General features: G+C 41.5%; 1 protein-coding gene across 1 annotated transcript in view; it reads right to left on the bottom strand.

Moving 5' to 3' along the window:
- The window catches only part of LOC308683904 (zinc finger SWIM domain-containing protein 6), a 92,792-nt gene that overhangs the window by 10,690 nt on the left and 67,361 nt on the right, over positions 1 to 14,741 (bottom strand). The window contains exons 5-9 of the mRNA XM_081354764.1: positions 11,630 to 11,809; positions 10,133 to 10,309; positions 9,410 to 9,556; positions 7,102 to 7,251; positions 4,218 to 4,484 (exon numbers count right to left, since the gene is read on the bottom strand). Coding sequence (XP_081210890.1) covers positions 4,218 to 4,484; positions 7,102 to 7,251; positions 9,410 to 9,556; positions 10,133 to 10,309; positions 11,630 to 11,809 — 921 coding nt within the window. The remainder of the gene's footprint in view (positions 1 to 4,217; positions 4,485 to 7,101; positions 7,252 to 9,409; positions 9,557 to 10,132; positions 10,310 to 11,629; positions 11,810 to 14,741) is intronic.

Here is a 14,741-nt window from a genome sequence, read left to right as displayed (position 1 = left end):
CTTTTTTGTCAGCCGAACCCATTTGACCTAAATCATTTTTTAAGCCCCCCCCTGAGATTTTAACCCTATAAAGCCTGTATGATATTTGATGCACTGATTTCTAAGGCCTCTAAATGATCAACATGATCAAAACTTTGCTGATAAATCTGTCTTCTGTTGTCTTATTGTAATTTAGACTTTTTCAACAAGTAAAAAGCCTTTCAGTATAATTGTAAAAACATCCACCCTATGCTTGTCTTTTTTGTTATTTCTTGTTTTTTTTATAAAGTAAATGTAAGAATAACTTTGATATTTTTTGTAATATTTCAAGATTTCAACACTTGCTGGACTGAAGCAACTTCAGTTTACTTGATTATCAATATCATGAGTCTCAGATATGATCATCAGGAAGGTTGAGGAAGATTTATTTGTTCATTTCTCAATCATCATTGCATTGCATTATATATTTTAAAACTACAGAGCTTTAATCATAAAACTAAGTATTTAAATATCATCTTAAGACACATTGGCAGTTATTGATATTTATACCCATTTTATGTAAGTATCTGCTATACTGTTATAAAGATCTCATTGATTTACATTACAAGCATCAGAATTTCATCACTTTTTGTCCATATAAATATCATTATCTGCAGCAAACTGCACATTTTATCTCAGTTTGAGTCTCTGAATAAAACTCAGCTGTTTTTTTTCCTTCTTGTTCTCACTATTTCATTCTATATGAGCCATAAAAGCCTGATGCTTCAAATTTGATACTCAAAAAGATTTTGCATAGTTCAATAAACTATTCCATTATATAAAAAAAAAATCTGACCATTATTTCAAATGTCAGACTTTACAGGGTTAAGTAATGTCAATTTAACAACATGTTGTCATTTTCATGGTTCTCTGATGTTGGTAAATGGTCACATGACATGCAAGTAAACAAAATATTTCATCCTTTTTAGTAAGTGTTATGGATCTTGTTTAACCAGTTATTTATTGTCATTAATAAGTCCTAATCAACGTCTTTAGATGTAAAACTTTTGTGATATGTGTTTAAAATGACATCATTAAGTTTGTACATTACTCTTTCAGCACTAATGTTAACAACACAAGTCTGAAAGTGCCATCGATGACTTCAAAAAAGCTGACGCACGATTTCAAGAGATAAACGCATGCAGAGGCTGTGAGATGTGGTTAGATATGCACAGATTTGTTGGTACAAACAGGGTGTAAGAGTGTGAGAAAGAAACGCCTTAGGAGGTTCCCGTTTCACCTCACACACACACACCCAAGATACCCTTCTGCATGACGCATCAAAATCACATAAAGCGCTGTGGCGGAGCACTTCAAATACCACCATGCATATCGCCATCATAACATCATAGTTCAGTCGTAGGTCAAAAACACACACGGATAACATCCTCTCTGAAAAGCTGCAAGTAACGTTATCCATTTCCAGGCGAAACGCACAAAAAGCAGGCCGAGATGGGCTTGTGGTGTTGTGCTGCATCATGGGTAATCTGCTTACAGATCGTTTTACCGACCCTCCCCCCCTCCTCATCCTCAAACCACACGCCAACTTTCAAGAGCGCAGGCCTTTTTTCACACTTGCCTTCAATATAAAGCCATATGTGAGAGCTTAGCTTTCCCTGTCATTAGATTATTTGTGACTGAGAGCGCAGCGACCACAAGCCTCTTCACAAATACACACGGCACTAGACATACAGACACCGACAAAGCAACCAAACTAAACATTCATATGTGCTGCCTACTTAGGCACTAGGCAGCATCTTAACCAGAATAAAACCTCATATGTGATGCTGATACAAATAGCGCTACCCATGTGAAGTGCATTATTCAATACATATTACACACAAATATTTGGTCATATAATATAAATTAGTAAAAATTTAATATTTAAGTACACAATCAGCATTTATCTCAACTAATTAGCCATCAAGATTTCATTTTTAAACTGAGATTCTCTGCAGTGCATGTTTATGCTGGCCTTGTCAAATCTCTTATTTTGGCTAAATTATAAACAGCACTGCAAGTATACTGCAGAGCTAATGCAATCCCAGAATGCCTTGGGACAAGCTTTGAGAAAAAAAAAATACATTTAAGATGGCTATATATTTCATTACTAAGTACATATTTTAAAAAATAGGACAAAAATATCAGGTAAAATTTAATTTGACTGTTTTCATGCTTATTAGAGCATCAAGTTGTTAGCTTAGCAACATGGTAATGTCTTTCAAGGGATGCAAGAGTCAAACTAACTCCTATCTACACAAACCAAAATGTAGAGATGCACCGATATGAACATTTTGGCCGATATCGATAACTGATAATTCATATTTGAAAGCCGATAACTGATATATTGCCCGATAAATCTAAATACACAATTTTATTATTTTTGAGAGCCTTATTACAAAAGTCTCACCATATCCCAAGCACACAATTTTATGTAGCCGATATGACAGACTTGTGCAGCCCGTCACTGTATTTTCCTGTTTTGAAGGGATTCCAAAAAACCATCATGTTGAACAGTGCGCATCTGAAGAGTCTCAGCTGAAGGAAATAATACATTTATCGGCTTTAATATATACCAATAACATTAAAAATGAACATATATCGTCTGATACTGATATGGTGGCCGATATATTGCGCATCCCTACTGAAATGTAAAACAATAGCTCATCAAATTCACATTTAAAACATATTTGACAGATCATCACCAAATTCTGATGCTTAACTGCTTATTAGGCTTAAATAGCATTTAAAAAAACATATATTTCAGGTTGGTAAAGCCATTTTTAAAGCCAGAACATTGACTTTTTCCTATAGGAGATTCTAAAGGTAGATTCTTACGCTATGACATTACCATTGGCCGACTGGCTCTTTTATTTAAAAGGCCAGACTTATTCCACCATATTGCATGTTGCACATTCTCCCATTCATAGTAATATGAGTGAACTGTTCAGTTGAACTATCTATGTAGCCGATACACAGCAAGGCAGCTCACTAGGCTTGGGACAGAGCTGCAGTCACGTCTTGCTAAAGTTTCCAACTAAAAACACACACACAGAACAGCTGAGCATGCTATCTCTATTACGGCGTGTGCTGGAAGGGGTGGCATGCTCGGGATGTCTCTCAGTGTGAGAACGCTCTTGTTGTTTTGTTGGATTTTCATATTTGACCAGAACTCCCCCAAACCCTGTAGCCAATCAAATGCATGCCTTCCTGTTTATTGTGCCCCCGTCACGCTCTTGGCATTCGCTGGGTGGAGGAATCCACACTGCGGGGCCAGTTTATCACTTCTCTTCATTCTTTCAAAACAACCCAGTGGCGTTCAGAGGCAGAAGACCGTTTCGTTTTACTCCCAACACCAGCCGCGAGTGAAACAAACAGCCTCGTCCACCACTGAGCACTTTTAAACATACTGAACACCGCTCTGAGGGAAATGTGACCTAATGTGGTCTGTAACTTTGTTAAACTAGGAAAACAACTAGGTTTCTGAAGTAAACAAGAATGGTCCTTGCCCCTGCAACTTTCCAAATTTCTGAATGGTTTCTAGGGCATTGCTAAGCTGTTGTAGGTGGTAAAGAGCCAGTTTCCAAGGTATTCTTAGTGGTTACAAGGGCCTTGATAAGTAAGCGACCACCTAGCAAGGCCCAATCAACCACAGAATACCTTTGCAACTAACAAGCAACCACTCACAACACCCTAGCATCGCCCTAGAAACAACTGGTGAGTTTTGCAGAGGAAATGTCCATGATGTTGTGATCCCTAGATCTGTTCACTTAGATGCATTTTCACGCTCATTGGACTATCAACTTTTGGAGAGTCCCATTCCTGGGTTTAGCTCCCATACTAGTTAACCAACTAAACCAGCAAATTAAGGTCTTTAGGATATAGGAACCTCTAATCAGGTGTATTGGAGAAGGTTGTAGCTAAACTCTGCAGGAATGGGATTTTGACAATTCTTTTGTCTATACCATGTGCAATACTTGAGCAAATTGTTAAAGGCATGCTTCATAAACAAAGTTTCTTACTAGATATTTAGCTGACGCATGAGAAAATGAAAGGCATCCATTCAAGAATTGTTAACTACATCCAAATTGCTTCCTCCGGCTATTGATGTCTTTTAGCTGTATTTAATGAAAAACCAAATAGCATTGCCGTCGTTCCCTCCGGTTGCAACGTAAATCTGCGAAAGCACCAATACTTACCCTCTAATAGGAAGACAGCTTGCTTGCGGAAGATCTTGACCAGGGTATCGTCCAGGTCCACTTCCTGCAGTTTGGCGATCAGGTGCTCCTCGTTGCGGCACACCTTCTCTTGGGCGTACAGTCCGTCGGGCATGATTCTTTGCTGACCCAGTCCCATAAGGGCCGTTTCCACCGCCAGGGCAAGGTATGATTCACCCTCCTCCAGGAATCGGCGCGTGGACGGAAACAAGTGCAGCTCGCTGTGCTTGCTCGAGCTCATTGTGCTGGCTGCAGAGGGCGAGAAACAGAAAGCAAGTAAGAAGCTGGGAGGTGGTGACACCTCCAGAGTTAACCACTGTAGTGAGACCTTCCTCCCAGGCACTGGTTCTTAGACAGGTCTTGTCGTATAATGAGGCACCAGAGAGGAACTCTGCCTGGTCTAATGAAGCAGCTCAGCCGGATAGGGCATAAGGCAAGGCATGCTCAATTAGGCTCCTGAGTGACTGAGGTAATACACTGTACCCTGGATTCGCAAATGCATTGGATAGTTCATGCATCGCATTCATATCTGTGAGATGGTGCGAAATGCTGTTGGATATGACGAGGCTCAGGCTGTATTTAGAAACTAGGAGAGAAAGAGAGACAGACAGACAGGCTGAGCCCTTGCTCTTCACTCTTCACTGATCTCAAACTATGTGGTCGCCAACTCCGACATGCAGCTCTGAGCCTCGCAATCCTTCCAACCAATTCCGCACCGAATCCAGCTTTTTAATTGGCTGCAATGGAGTCGATTGGAAAGGCTGTTTTTTGTGCTGAGGATTGGTCCCTTATCCAATCAAAAGTCTGTATTTAGTGCGGAGGGATCAACATCTCAGCCAATTAAAAGGCTGAATATGGTGCTAAGGATTGACGCCTGGTATTGAGAAACTTATCCGTAGCACCGAATCCATCCAGCCTTATAATTTGCTGAGGAGTCAGTCTTTCTGCACCAAATCCAGTCTTAATGGGTGTGCGGAACTGATCCACACCAAATTCAGTCTTCTAATTTATTAAGAGGTCAATCCATAAGTACCAAATCCACCTTGTTGATTGATTAAAAAGGCTGGATTTTTTTTGTGCTGAGGATTGGCCCTAATCAAAAGGCTGGTTTTAGTGCAAAGGGTTTGACCTCAGCCAAATAAAAGGCTGGACTGACTCCTCAACCAGTGTTGATTGGCTATGAGTTCCTTTAACTTTAATCCCTCAGCACCAAATCCAGTCTTTTCATTGGCTGTGAGGAACCGATTTGGTGCTAAGGAGTCGGTCCCTTAGAACCAAATCTATCCTTTTGATTGGCTGCAATGGATTTGATGCCTCGTCTTTTGATTGGCAGTGAGGAATTGAACCTAAAGACCAAGTCTACCAATCTGATTGGCTGGGTGTCATCGGTCCCTCAGCACCAATTCCAAGCTTTTAATTGGATGTAACGAGTCATTCCCTCAGGTTTCTATAATTGAGATTCCACTATGCAAACACAGGGCTAAAATAAGATGCAATTTGCATGAAGGCCTAAAGATATGCTAAGATTAAAACAAGTTTCATAAAAAGAATTTTGAGCAAACCCCTCCTTTAAAACCTTGAAAGACACAGCAAAATGGTCATGTGTTAAAAAACACATCAAAAAACCCTGGATTTCTGATCGTTCATGCCTTTATTATTTTAACAACAAAGTGAATCCAGGGCTCCATGTTCTTGGTTACACATTAATACCAATGGTGGCTCATTTGGGGCTAATAATGAGAAGCATCATAATGTTTTAATGATGCCTCTTTGGACCTGTGCAGATGGCTCCGGGAGGATTTAATGTCCTAATCAAAAATGAACACGAAGAGGGAAGCTCGAGGCTTCACACCTTCTTTTTTTTCCGCAATCCAACCACCAAATCTCTTTCTTTCTCCTTCACTAATAAACTCAAAAGTTCAAAGACAACCACAGAGATAGAGAAATAAAAGCCTGTGCTTTGGCTTAAGGGGAGCCTTGTCTACTCGTGGACTAACTGAACAGCCTCACTAGCAAGAAGCCCTAGACGGGAAGCTGGGGAATTAGGAGGGATACGTCAGGCAAGTTACGGCTCCTTCATAGTCTACAGATCCACAGTCCACATATCCGGTGTCATGCAAAATCCTATCCCCATCAAAATCTCTTTTGGACCATAGGAACTCCTAATTAGGTATAAGTTTGTTTGCATGCACACTAGGCTAATGGCTCATTGGTGCCCATCTTGAGTTGGAGACGGGCGATCGCACCTACGCTTTCTGATGCCAATCAGAACGGGCATAAGCCCAAAGGCAACAATAACGTATAATTGCAGCACCGTGTTCTCTGATTGTGATACAGTCATCTCTCCAATCAAAGCTCATGAATAAGAGATGGGAACAGAAAACATTAAAATTAAAAGTGCATTAAAAATGCAGCAGGGAAGAATAAAGTTACGACTTTTAGGCTCAGATAAAAGAGACTCACCCTTTACTCTTAATATATACCATATCTTTTTAATCAGATACCATATCTTTTTAATCAGAGTCTAAAGCAGAAGCATAAGTGAGGTTGGTTAGAGAGACAGCTGATCGGGTCCTAATATGGTGGTCTAAAAATGTGTGGAAAACTCCCATTGCAAATGGATGTTGTGTCAATAACAAAGCAAAAAGTATGTTCCTTAATCATTTTACAGCCATGGAGCACATGCTGTAATTTTTTTTTACATTAACAGTTTTAACTATAAATATTACAGTAGATGCTTAAGATGCCTGACGCTTTAACAGGGTGTTAACAAGACTTGACAGTTTCAAATAGTTCGTAAAAACACTCTGTAAATAACTTGAATCATAAAGATTGTGATGTGCTACAGCATCTCGCGTCTCAGTACCTGAGAAATCTAGAAACCCTCCTTGCGAACCGTCTTCATCCCCGCGGCCTGTTTCCATCAGCGTGCTGAAGAGCGTCCCGATGGGGTCCAGAGGGTGTCCCACCCATCCTTCTAGATTAGTGATGGACGTCACCCCTTTATGAAGCAAATCTAGAGGGAGAAAACAATAAAAGGGTTTGTTTTAGGTAAACAAACAAACACTCTTTTTGACCTTATATCGTACCTTGTTATTGCAAAATAACCAAGATGGCGGACAATTTTTTTTAGTACTGTCATGCATTGATAGATAACAGTGTAAAAATGCCACAATTGCACTATTTTATGAGCTTTTTAGGGTATTGAGTGGTTATTAAAATGACTCGTGCTCTATTCATTCTAACAGTTGATTCTTAAATCACGTGAACTCCCAGAATGCATTGCAAAGAACTCTCATCCAAAAATGGAAGATGAATGGAGGGAAACTACAATTATATTTCATTTAATACAAAAACAAATATGTTATATATTGATAAAAATAGCACACCTACTAAGAGACAAACAGTCTGACTTTGTGAGGCGATTTCCTAAAACATGCGTCTCTTGTGGATATCACTGCACTAGTGTTTTACATAAAGCCCAGGACCGGGCCATAGAGCCGCCTCATTTGAATAATATGAATTATGCGTGGGCACTTTCACCACAACAAGTAGTCATTTGCATTTAAATGCAATTGACCTGAGCCCTGCTGGGCACAAGTGGACATTCAGCTCTAGTGAAGAGCAGTGCTGCATGAAACCGTTACCTGGCCATTAGACACTGAGACACAGAGCACAGGCACACGCTGCTGAAAAGATAATTGGGTAACAATGCTACCATTTCTGGCCTTTTTGGCACCGTTAGTGATACAGATAACAGAAAAAGGACAGGAAATGATGGAGAGAAAATGCCAGATTCAAACTGCACGTGATTTGCATCAAAGTGCCTGCAAGACCTTCGTTTTCAACAAAAATAGGTGTTTTCTGGCAACATGAGCCACTGCTGACAATGCAGTGACGGTCTGTCAAGACAAAGAAAAAAAACGTTTTACCATCTAACACCATGTCCTAACTGGACGTGATGCTTTAAGATTCCAGTGACAAGCAATTTGTTAGTCCACACCAGACGCCACTACGAGATGCGACAAAGTCAATCCAAAATCACAGCCAATCAAAAGAGAGTGTGGGTGGAGTCTCTGAGCAAGCGCACTGCACTCGCAACCAAATCAATCAAAAATCAAAGCCAATCAGAAGAGAGTGTGGGCGGAGTCTCTCTGCAAACGCACTGCACTCACAACCAAATCAATCCAAAATCACAGCCAATCAGAAGAGAGTGTGGGTGGAGTCTCTGAGCAAGCGCACTGCACTCGCAACCAAATCAATCAAAAATCAAAGCCAATCAGAAGAGAGTGTGGGCGGAGTCTCTCTGCAAGCGCACTGCACTCACAACCAAATCAATCAAAAACCACAGCCAATTAAAAGAGTGTGGGCGGAGTCTCTCAGCAAGCGCACTGCACTCACAACCAAATCAAATCAAAAATCACAGCCAATCAGAAGAGAGTGTGGGCGGAGTCTCTCAGCAAGCGCACTGCACTCACAACCAAATCAATCAAAAATCACAGCCAATCAGATGAGAGTGTGGGCGGAGTCTCTCAGCAAGCACAATGCACTCGCAACCAAATGGATAAATAATTTGTAAATAAATTCACAAATATGACACCATTTTAACACCATTAAAAATAAATACATAGTGACTGAAACAATCTTTGCCATAGAACTTGTTCGTTCACAGTTTGAACGTTCTCCTTTTATTTTCAAAATCTGAGGTGAATTATCCATTATCCATAAAGGTGACGCAAAATGATATTCAAACTCACATTAAATAAACTAAATAAAGCATATAATTAGTACCTGAGATTGTATATTGTTGTTCCAGCCATGACGTCGCAGAAATAAACGTTTTCACATCTGGTTACGGTGTAATATATCAAGCAATATAACATTATACAGCATGTGCCATAAGCAGTGATGCGTCACAGCAACTACCAATAGGAACTCAGACATGGTCTCTCTCCTGTAGTCGAATGTTGGCAAGTTCATGTTAGCTCATGTTTCATTCTATAAGATTTGTCTCTTCCCACATACAGCAATAATATTAAACGATGCATGGGAAACCGTGCCGCCAGTCTAAGGAAGTTCATGATAGGATGCATTATGCACTGCTGCAACTTATAATCAAACGCTTTCACCGACCGAATGTTCATTTTTAGCAAACATCCCAGTTTTGAACTCACCTTTCTTGTGGTTTCGGAAGAGCTCCAGCTGTTTCTGCTGCTGCCGGCGCAGGGTGTTGACGATGGCGATGGCCAATCGCAGTGCTTCCCGTGGGTAACCGTGAGATCTCAGTGCATCTACTCTGGCGCAGGCCGTAGGGACGTGTTCTGCCGTTCAAAAAACACCCCAAAAAATGCTTTAAAAACCTCAGACGACCACAATAGAGAAACATAATCACCCGCACGCTAAAAATGTAAAATTCCTTTCATTTACAGTCAAACCAACATGTATTACGCCTTCAACATTTCTCACATTATCAGTTTATTCGCTATAGTTTAGAAAATGGGAATAAAATATGACATATAAAATGTTAGACTAAATTAATTATGTTGAATATCTGTCAGCTGTTAAATTTAACTACACAATTAGATAAATTGGTCCCTAATGTTTATAAATTTTACTGGTAGTGCAATATATGAAGGGTATAATATGTCAGAGTTTACTTTATTTTTCTCTCCTCACTTACTTAAATGAACTATAGTGTCCTGCACACACTAGTAAAAAAAATATACAAAATTATATCTGGTGTCTGAATAATTTTTGGTTAGAAACTCTCGTTCTCTCTCCGTATAAAGCCTCCATTCATTGCTTCTTTCCTTAAACTCGCTCTCCTTTTTTTTCTTAATGCTATAGAACTGCACAACACAAAGAGGCGAGTCAAGCGAACGTCTTTTTCCGCTCACCGTGCCACAGGGGCCAGCCGCGAGAGTCGAAGAGCGAATTTTCAGTGTTGTCATGGTAGCAGTAGTTGGTGTAGAGGTCGTCGTTGATAATGTGCTGTAAGTGGCTGTCTTGCCAGTGGAGATCGCATGCCTCGATGGCTCGTGTGAAAACCGTCCGGTGGGGCCGGGTGCCCAAATCTGAGGAAGAGGAGGAGGAGGAGAGACAGGGAAGAGAGAAAGGAAATTGCTCTGTCATTCTCAATGCTAGCTCTGAGAGCGAGGCCCGCGGGGGCCTGTCAGTCAGGGCCGAACAGTAAAACCTTCGGAAATAAGTCCGTAGATTAGTGCAGCGAGCTGACCTGTCATTCACGGGGGGTGCAGATACTGGCGTGACTGCTGCAAGGTGGCTCTACATACTACAGCCGGCTGATATAGCTAGAATAAATCATTATATCAAGCCTTTTGCCAGTATTCCACATATACAGAAACTAAACAAGTGAAATTCCACGCAGGGACTTCGTATTTTTGAGTGATAACACCAATGAATCAGTGAATTCGATTTTTCAATGTTTTTAAAAGAAGCCTCTTCTGCTCACCAATTTTTTTTTGTTTTGTTGTTGTTGTAATTAAAAAATAATTAGCTGCACAAGAAACATTTCTTATCAATTAGAGCTGTACGATTCTGGATAAACTGAGATTTTAGTGAGATTCTGAACAGACGACTAATTTACTACAGATTCTGAGAAAATGTAAATTGCTCCATTTAAAATGTTTAATCAAATTAAAAAATTATCACTAAATTATTATTATTTTTAAATCGGGTGGAGTGAATGATTCAATGACTCACTCATAAATAAAAAGATTTTTTCCAGGATTCTTTGATGAATAGAAAGTTCAATTAACAGCATTTATCTGAAATGGAATCTTTTGTAACATTATAAATGTCTTGAATATCACATTTGATCAATTTAATGCATCCTTGCTGAATATTTACATTTCTTCAAAAAACACTTAAGCAGCAAATATAGCATTCATTTTTTTTACTGTCAACAAAACATATAAACCATATCATAAATATTTAATCTAATCGCCGCACCTTAGTGCAAAGTCTCTAATTAAATCTTAAGACATTTATCCGACTAGTCTAGAGCCCATTCATACCCAAAAATACCTTCGGAAAGGGGAAGTCATTTCTCAGCAATTACCTGTCTGGAGCATGAATATTTATAACAAAACACATAATAAAGTCTCCGCAGACGTTGTCGCCTCGGTATAAAAGACCTGACTAATCGAAAAGTTTCAATAGAGCTATCCCCCCCCCCCCACACACCCCCGCCCCTTGCTTTTGCCCAGAGTTATGATTAGCACAGCAAGGACAAAAGCCAGGGAGGAAGTAGTGAACCGCTGTTATTAGGGGCATTCCATTAGTCACACAAAGCCTAATAAAAGGGGCGCACGGAGGCACGGTTGATTAAAACACCCACCATCATCATCACACACACACACACACACGCTTACCTTGGTTGCCGTGAGCACCCTGAGGCAAGGCATTGGTTAAATTGGGCAGCTCGTTGCCGTGGTTACCGTCCTCCAAGGGACACACGTCCACACTGTTCCACTTCTTGAGCTGCCGAAGCCAAGCGGCCTTCTGCTCCGGCTTACAGTGGGGGTTCAGCACGATACACATCCACAAGGCACCTGGGAAACACACACAGCGTCAACACAAAGATATTGGGTTGGGTATTGTTTGCATTTTCAACATTCCCATTTCAATTCTGCTCATCAACGCTTGCACCGTGGAGCGTGTTTCTCGAGCACCAAACACTGTTGTCGTGCGAGTGAGCGGCCGGAGTGTGTTAAGAGTTTTCCTTTAGAGCGCTGTTGTGTTAGCGGCCCCTAAGTTAATAACTAATGATCTTTGCAACAGAAGTGAATCAATCAAAACTAACTTTATCTGGACAATAACTTTATTTTAGATCTCCTGTAAAGCCAAAGCAATCTCCTATTATCACTGTAAAGCTGCTTTAATCAATCTGTATTGTTAGAAGCGCTGCATAAATGAAGGAGACTTGACAATTCCGATTCTTATCGATTCCTAATTTCGATTCCAATAAGAAGAAAAAAAAAAAACTTAGATATCATTCACATTAAGTCTTATTGCAAAACATTTAATTGTAGCTGAATATCATGAGCAAGAATCAACAGGCTAAATAATGCTTATTTGCCTGTGGTTTAAAAACACCATAGAAAAACAACTAGACTAACTAATATAAGTTTCAAGCATTATTAAAGACAAGTAAACACTCAGTTATTGAAAAAATAACAAATTGATGACACTGAACAAAGATACGACTGAAATAAACAGTGTTTTAAGATTTCCAGGTATTCAGGTACAGAAACTGTAATCAAATGTAAAATAACACTGCACTTTATAAATAAATATACATTACAAATATAGTTATAAAAGTTATTCAGTCAAGAACGAGTGAATTTTCTGTGTCTTTTGTTGTTTGATTAGTGTTATTATAGAGACGGCAGCTGCTGTCCCTTTAAGAGTCGCCCAGTATAGTCAGGTCCCAAAATAGATAAATAGCCCTGGATAAGATGCAGTAGGCATTTTTTGAGGAAAAGTACTTCAAGTGTTGTTTCTATATGATTTTTAGGTGCTGAATCCATTTCTGCCGTATAACAAGTTGTAAACATCACTGTTTTGGCATAAACAATAAAAACAAAATGGCTGCCAAAAAAAAAAAGTTTTAATGCATTTGTTGCAGTTTAAACATTAAACATTAGAACTAAAACTATGCATTCTCAGAATATTTAAACATGTAAACAATGAAAAAACAACATTAACATGAAAGGGATAGTTTTTAATGGCTGCTGGAATTATGCCAAGGTACACTGGGAAGCATATATCAGTGGAAATATGCAATTATGCCCAGCCCGAAGGGGGGGACTTGGAATACACATGACCCGAGGGGGCTGCATATTGAGAATCACTGGGGTGTCCAGCTGCAGGTGGAATATTTCAAACCCAGGGGTGGCAAGGTAGCTTGCCGAGGGAAAGACACATGCTCAGAGAGGCTTACAGTGGACTACACACGTGGGGGTTGCCCAGAGGCCGTGTTAGGTGTCGCCCAGCCTGCAGATCTACATATGTCTGTTGGCGAGGCGCCATGCGCTAGAGCCCAAGAGGATGCCACACTCCGGGTGGAGCAGGCCGTCACATCAAGGGGGCATGGTCGACCTTGCTGCTGGTAAGCCAAAGCAATGGTGTCCACTATCCAGTGAGACAACCTTTGCTTGGAGAGAGCCTTTCCCTTCAGCTTCCCACCATGACAGACAAAGAGCTGGTCTGAAGTCCTGAAACAATGCATCCTGTCTATGTAAGTATGGAGGGTGCGTACTGGACAGAGCTGTGCCAAGGCTGGGTCTGCGTCCTCCAAGGGCAGCGCTTGCAGGTTCACCACCTGGTCTCGAAAGGGTGTGGTGGGAACCTTGGGCACATATCCAGGCCGGGGTCTCAGGATCACGTAAGAGTTAGCCGGTCCAAATTCCAGGCACGCTTCGTCACCCGAAAATGCCTGCAGGTCCCCTACCCTCTTGATGGAGGCCAATGCAACCAGGAGCACTGTTTTCATTGACAGGAACTTAAGCTCCACTGATTGCAAAGGCTCAAAGGGAGCACTCTGCAGGGCAGTTAAAACCACAGAGAGGTCCAAAGAGGGAACGAGAGGAGGGCGAGGAGGATTCAGTCTCCTCGCTCCTCTCAGGAAACTGATGATCAGGTCGTGCTTTCCAATGCACTTACCATCAACTGCATCATGATGTGTGGCAATGGCGGCACCATACACTTTCAGGGTGGAGGGAGACAACCTTCGCTCCAACCCTTCTTGCAAGAAGGAAAGCACGACACTGATCGGGCCTTTCGTGGGTTCTTTAAGTTTAGAAGAACACCAGTTGACAAAGAGGTTCCACTTCAACGCATAGGCATGTCTCGTGGACGATGCTCTAGTCTAGCGGAAGTGATGGTAGCCACCACCGCTGGTGGTAGGGTACTCAAACCTGCCTCGTCCCATCCAGGAACCACACATGGAGGTTTCAAAGATCGGGACGAGGGTGCCATAGGGTGCCCCGTCCCTGAGAAAGCAGGTTCTTTCTCAGAGGAATTGGCCAGGGAGGTGCTGTCGCGAAGAGTACTAGTTCTTGGAACCAGGTGCGGTTGAGCCAATACGGGGCAACCAAAATTACCTGCTCCTCGTCCTCCCTGATCTTGCGCAAAGTCTACGTAAGAAGGCTCACTGGGGGAAAACGCATACTTGCAGAGGCCCCGCGGCCAGCTGTGCGCCAGTGCATCCGTGCCGAGCGTGCCCTCGGTCAGGGAATAAAACAGGTCGCAGTGGCAAGAGTCGTGGGAGGCAAACAGATCTACCTGTGCGTCCCCGAACTGATCCCAAATCAGATGAACCGACTGGGGATGGAGTCCCCATTCTCCAGCGAGAGGCCGAAACCGAGACATATCAGCTGCACGGTTCAGGTCTCCCGGGATATAAATGGCTCGAAGCGACCTCAGATGCTTCTGACTCAATATGAGGAGGTGGCAGGCGAGTTGCGACATACGGCGGGAGCG

Source organism: Scardinius erythrophthalmus (genome assembly GCF_964197995.2).
Source record: "Scardinius erythrophthalmus genome assembly, chromosome: 23".
In the NCBI taxonomy this organism is placed as follows: domain Eukaryota; kingdom Metazoa; phylum Chordata; class Actinopteri; order Cypriniformes; family Leuciscidae; genus Scardinius; species Scardinius erythrophthalmus.
This window is presented reverse-complemented; position numbering and strand designations above follow the sequence as displayed.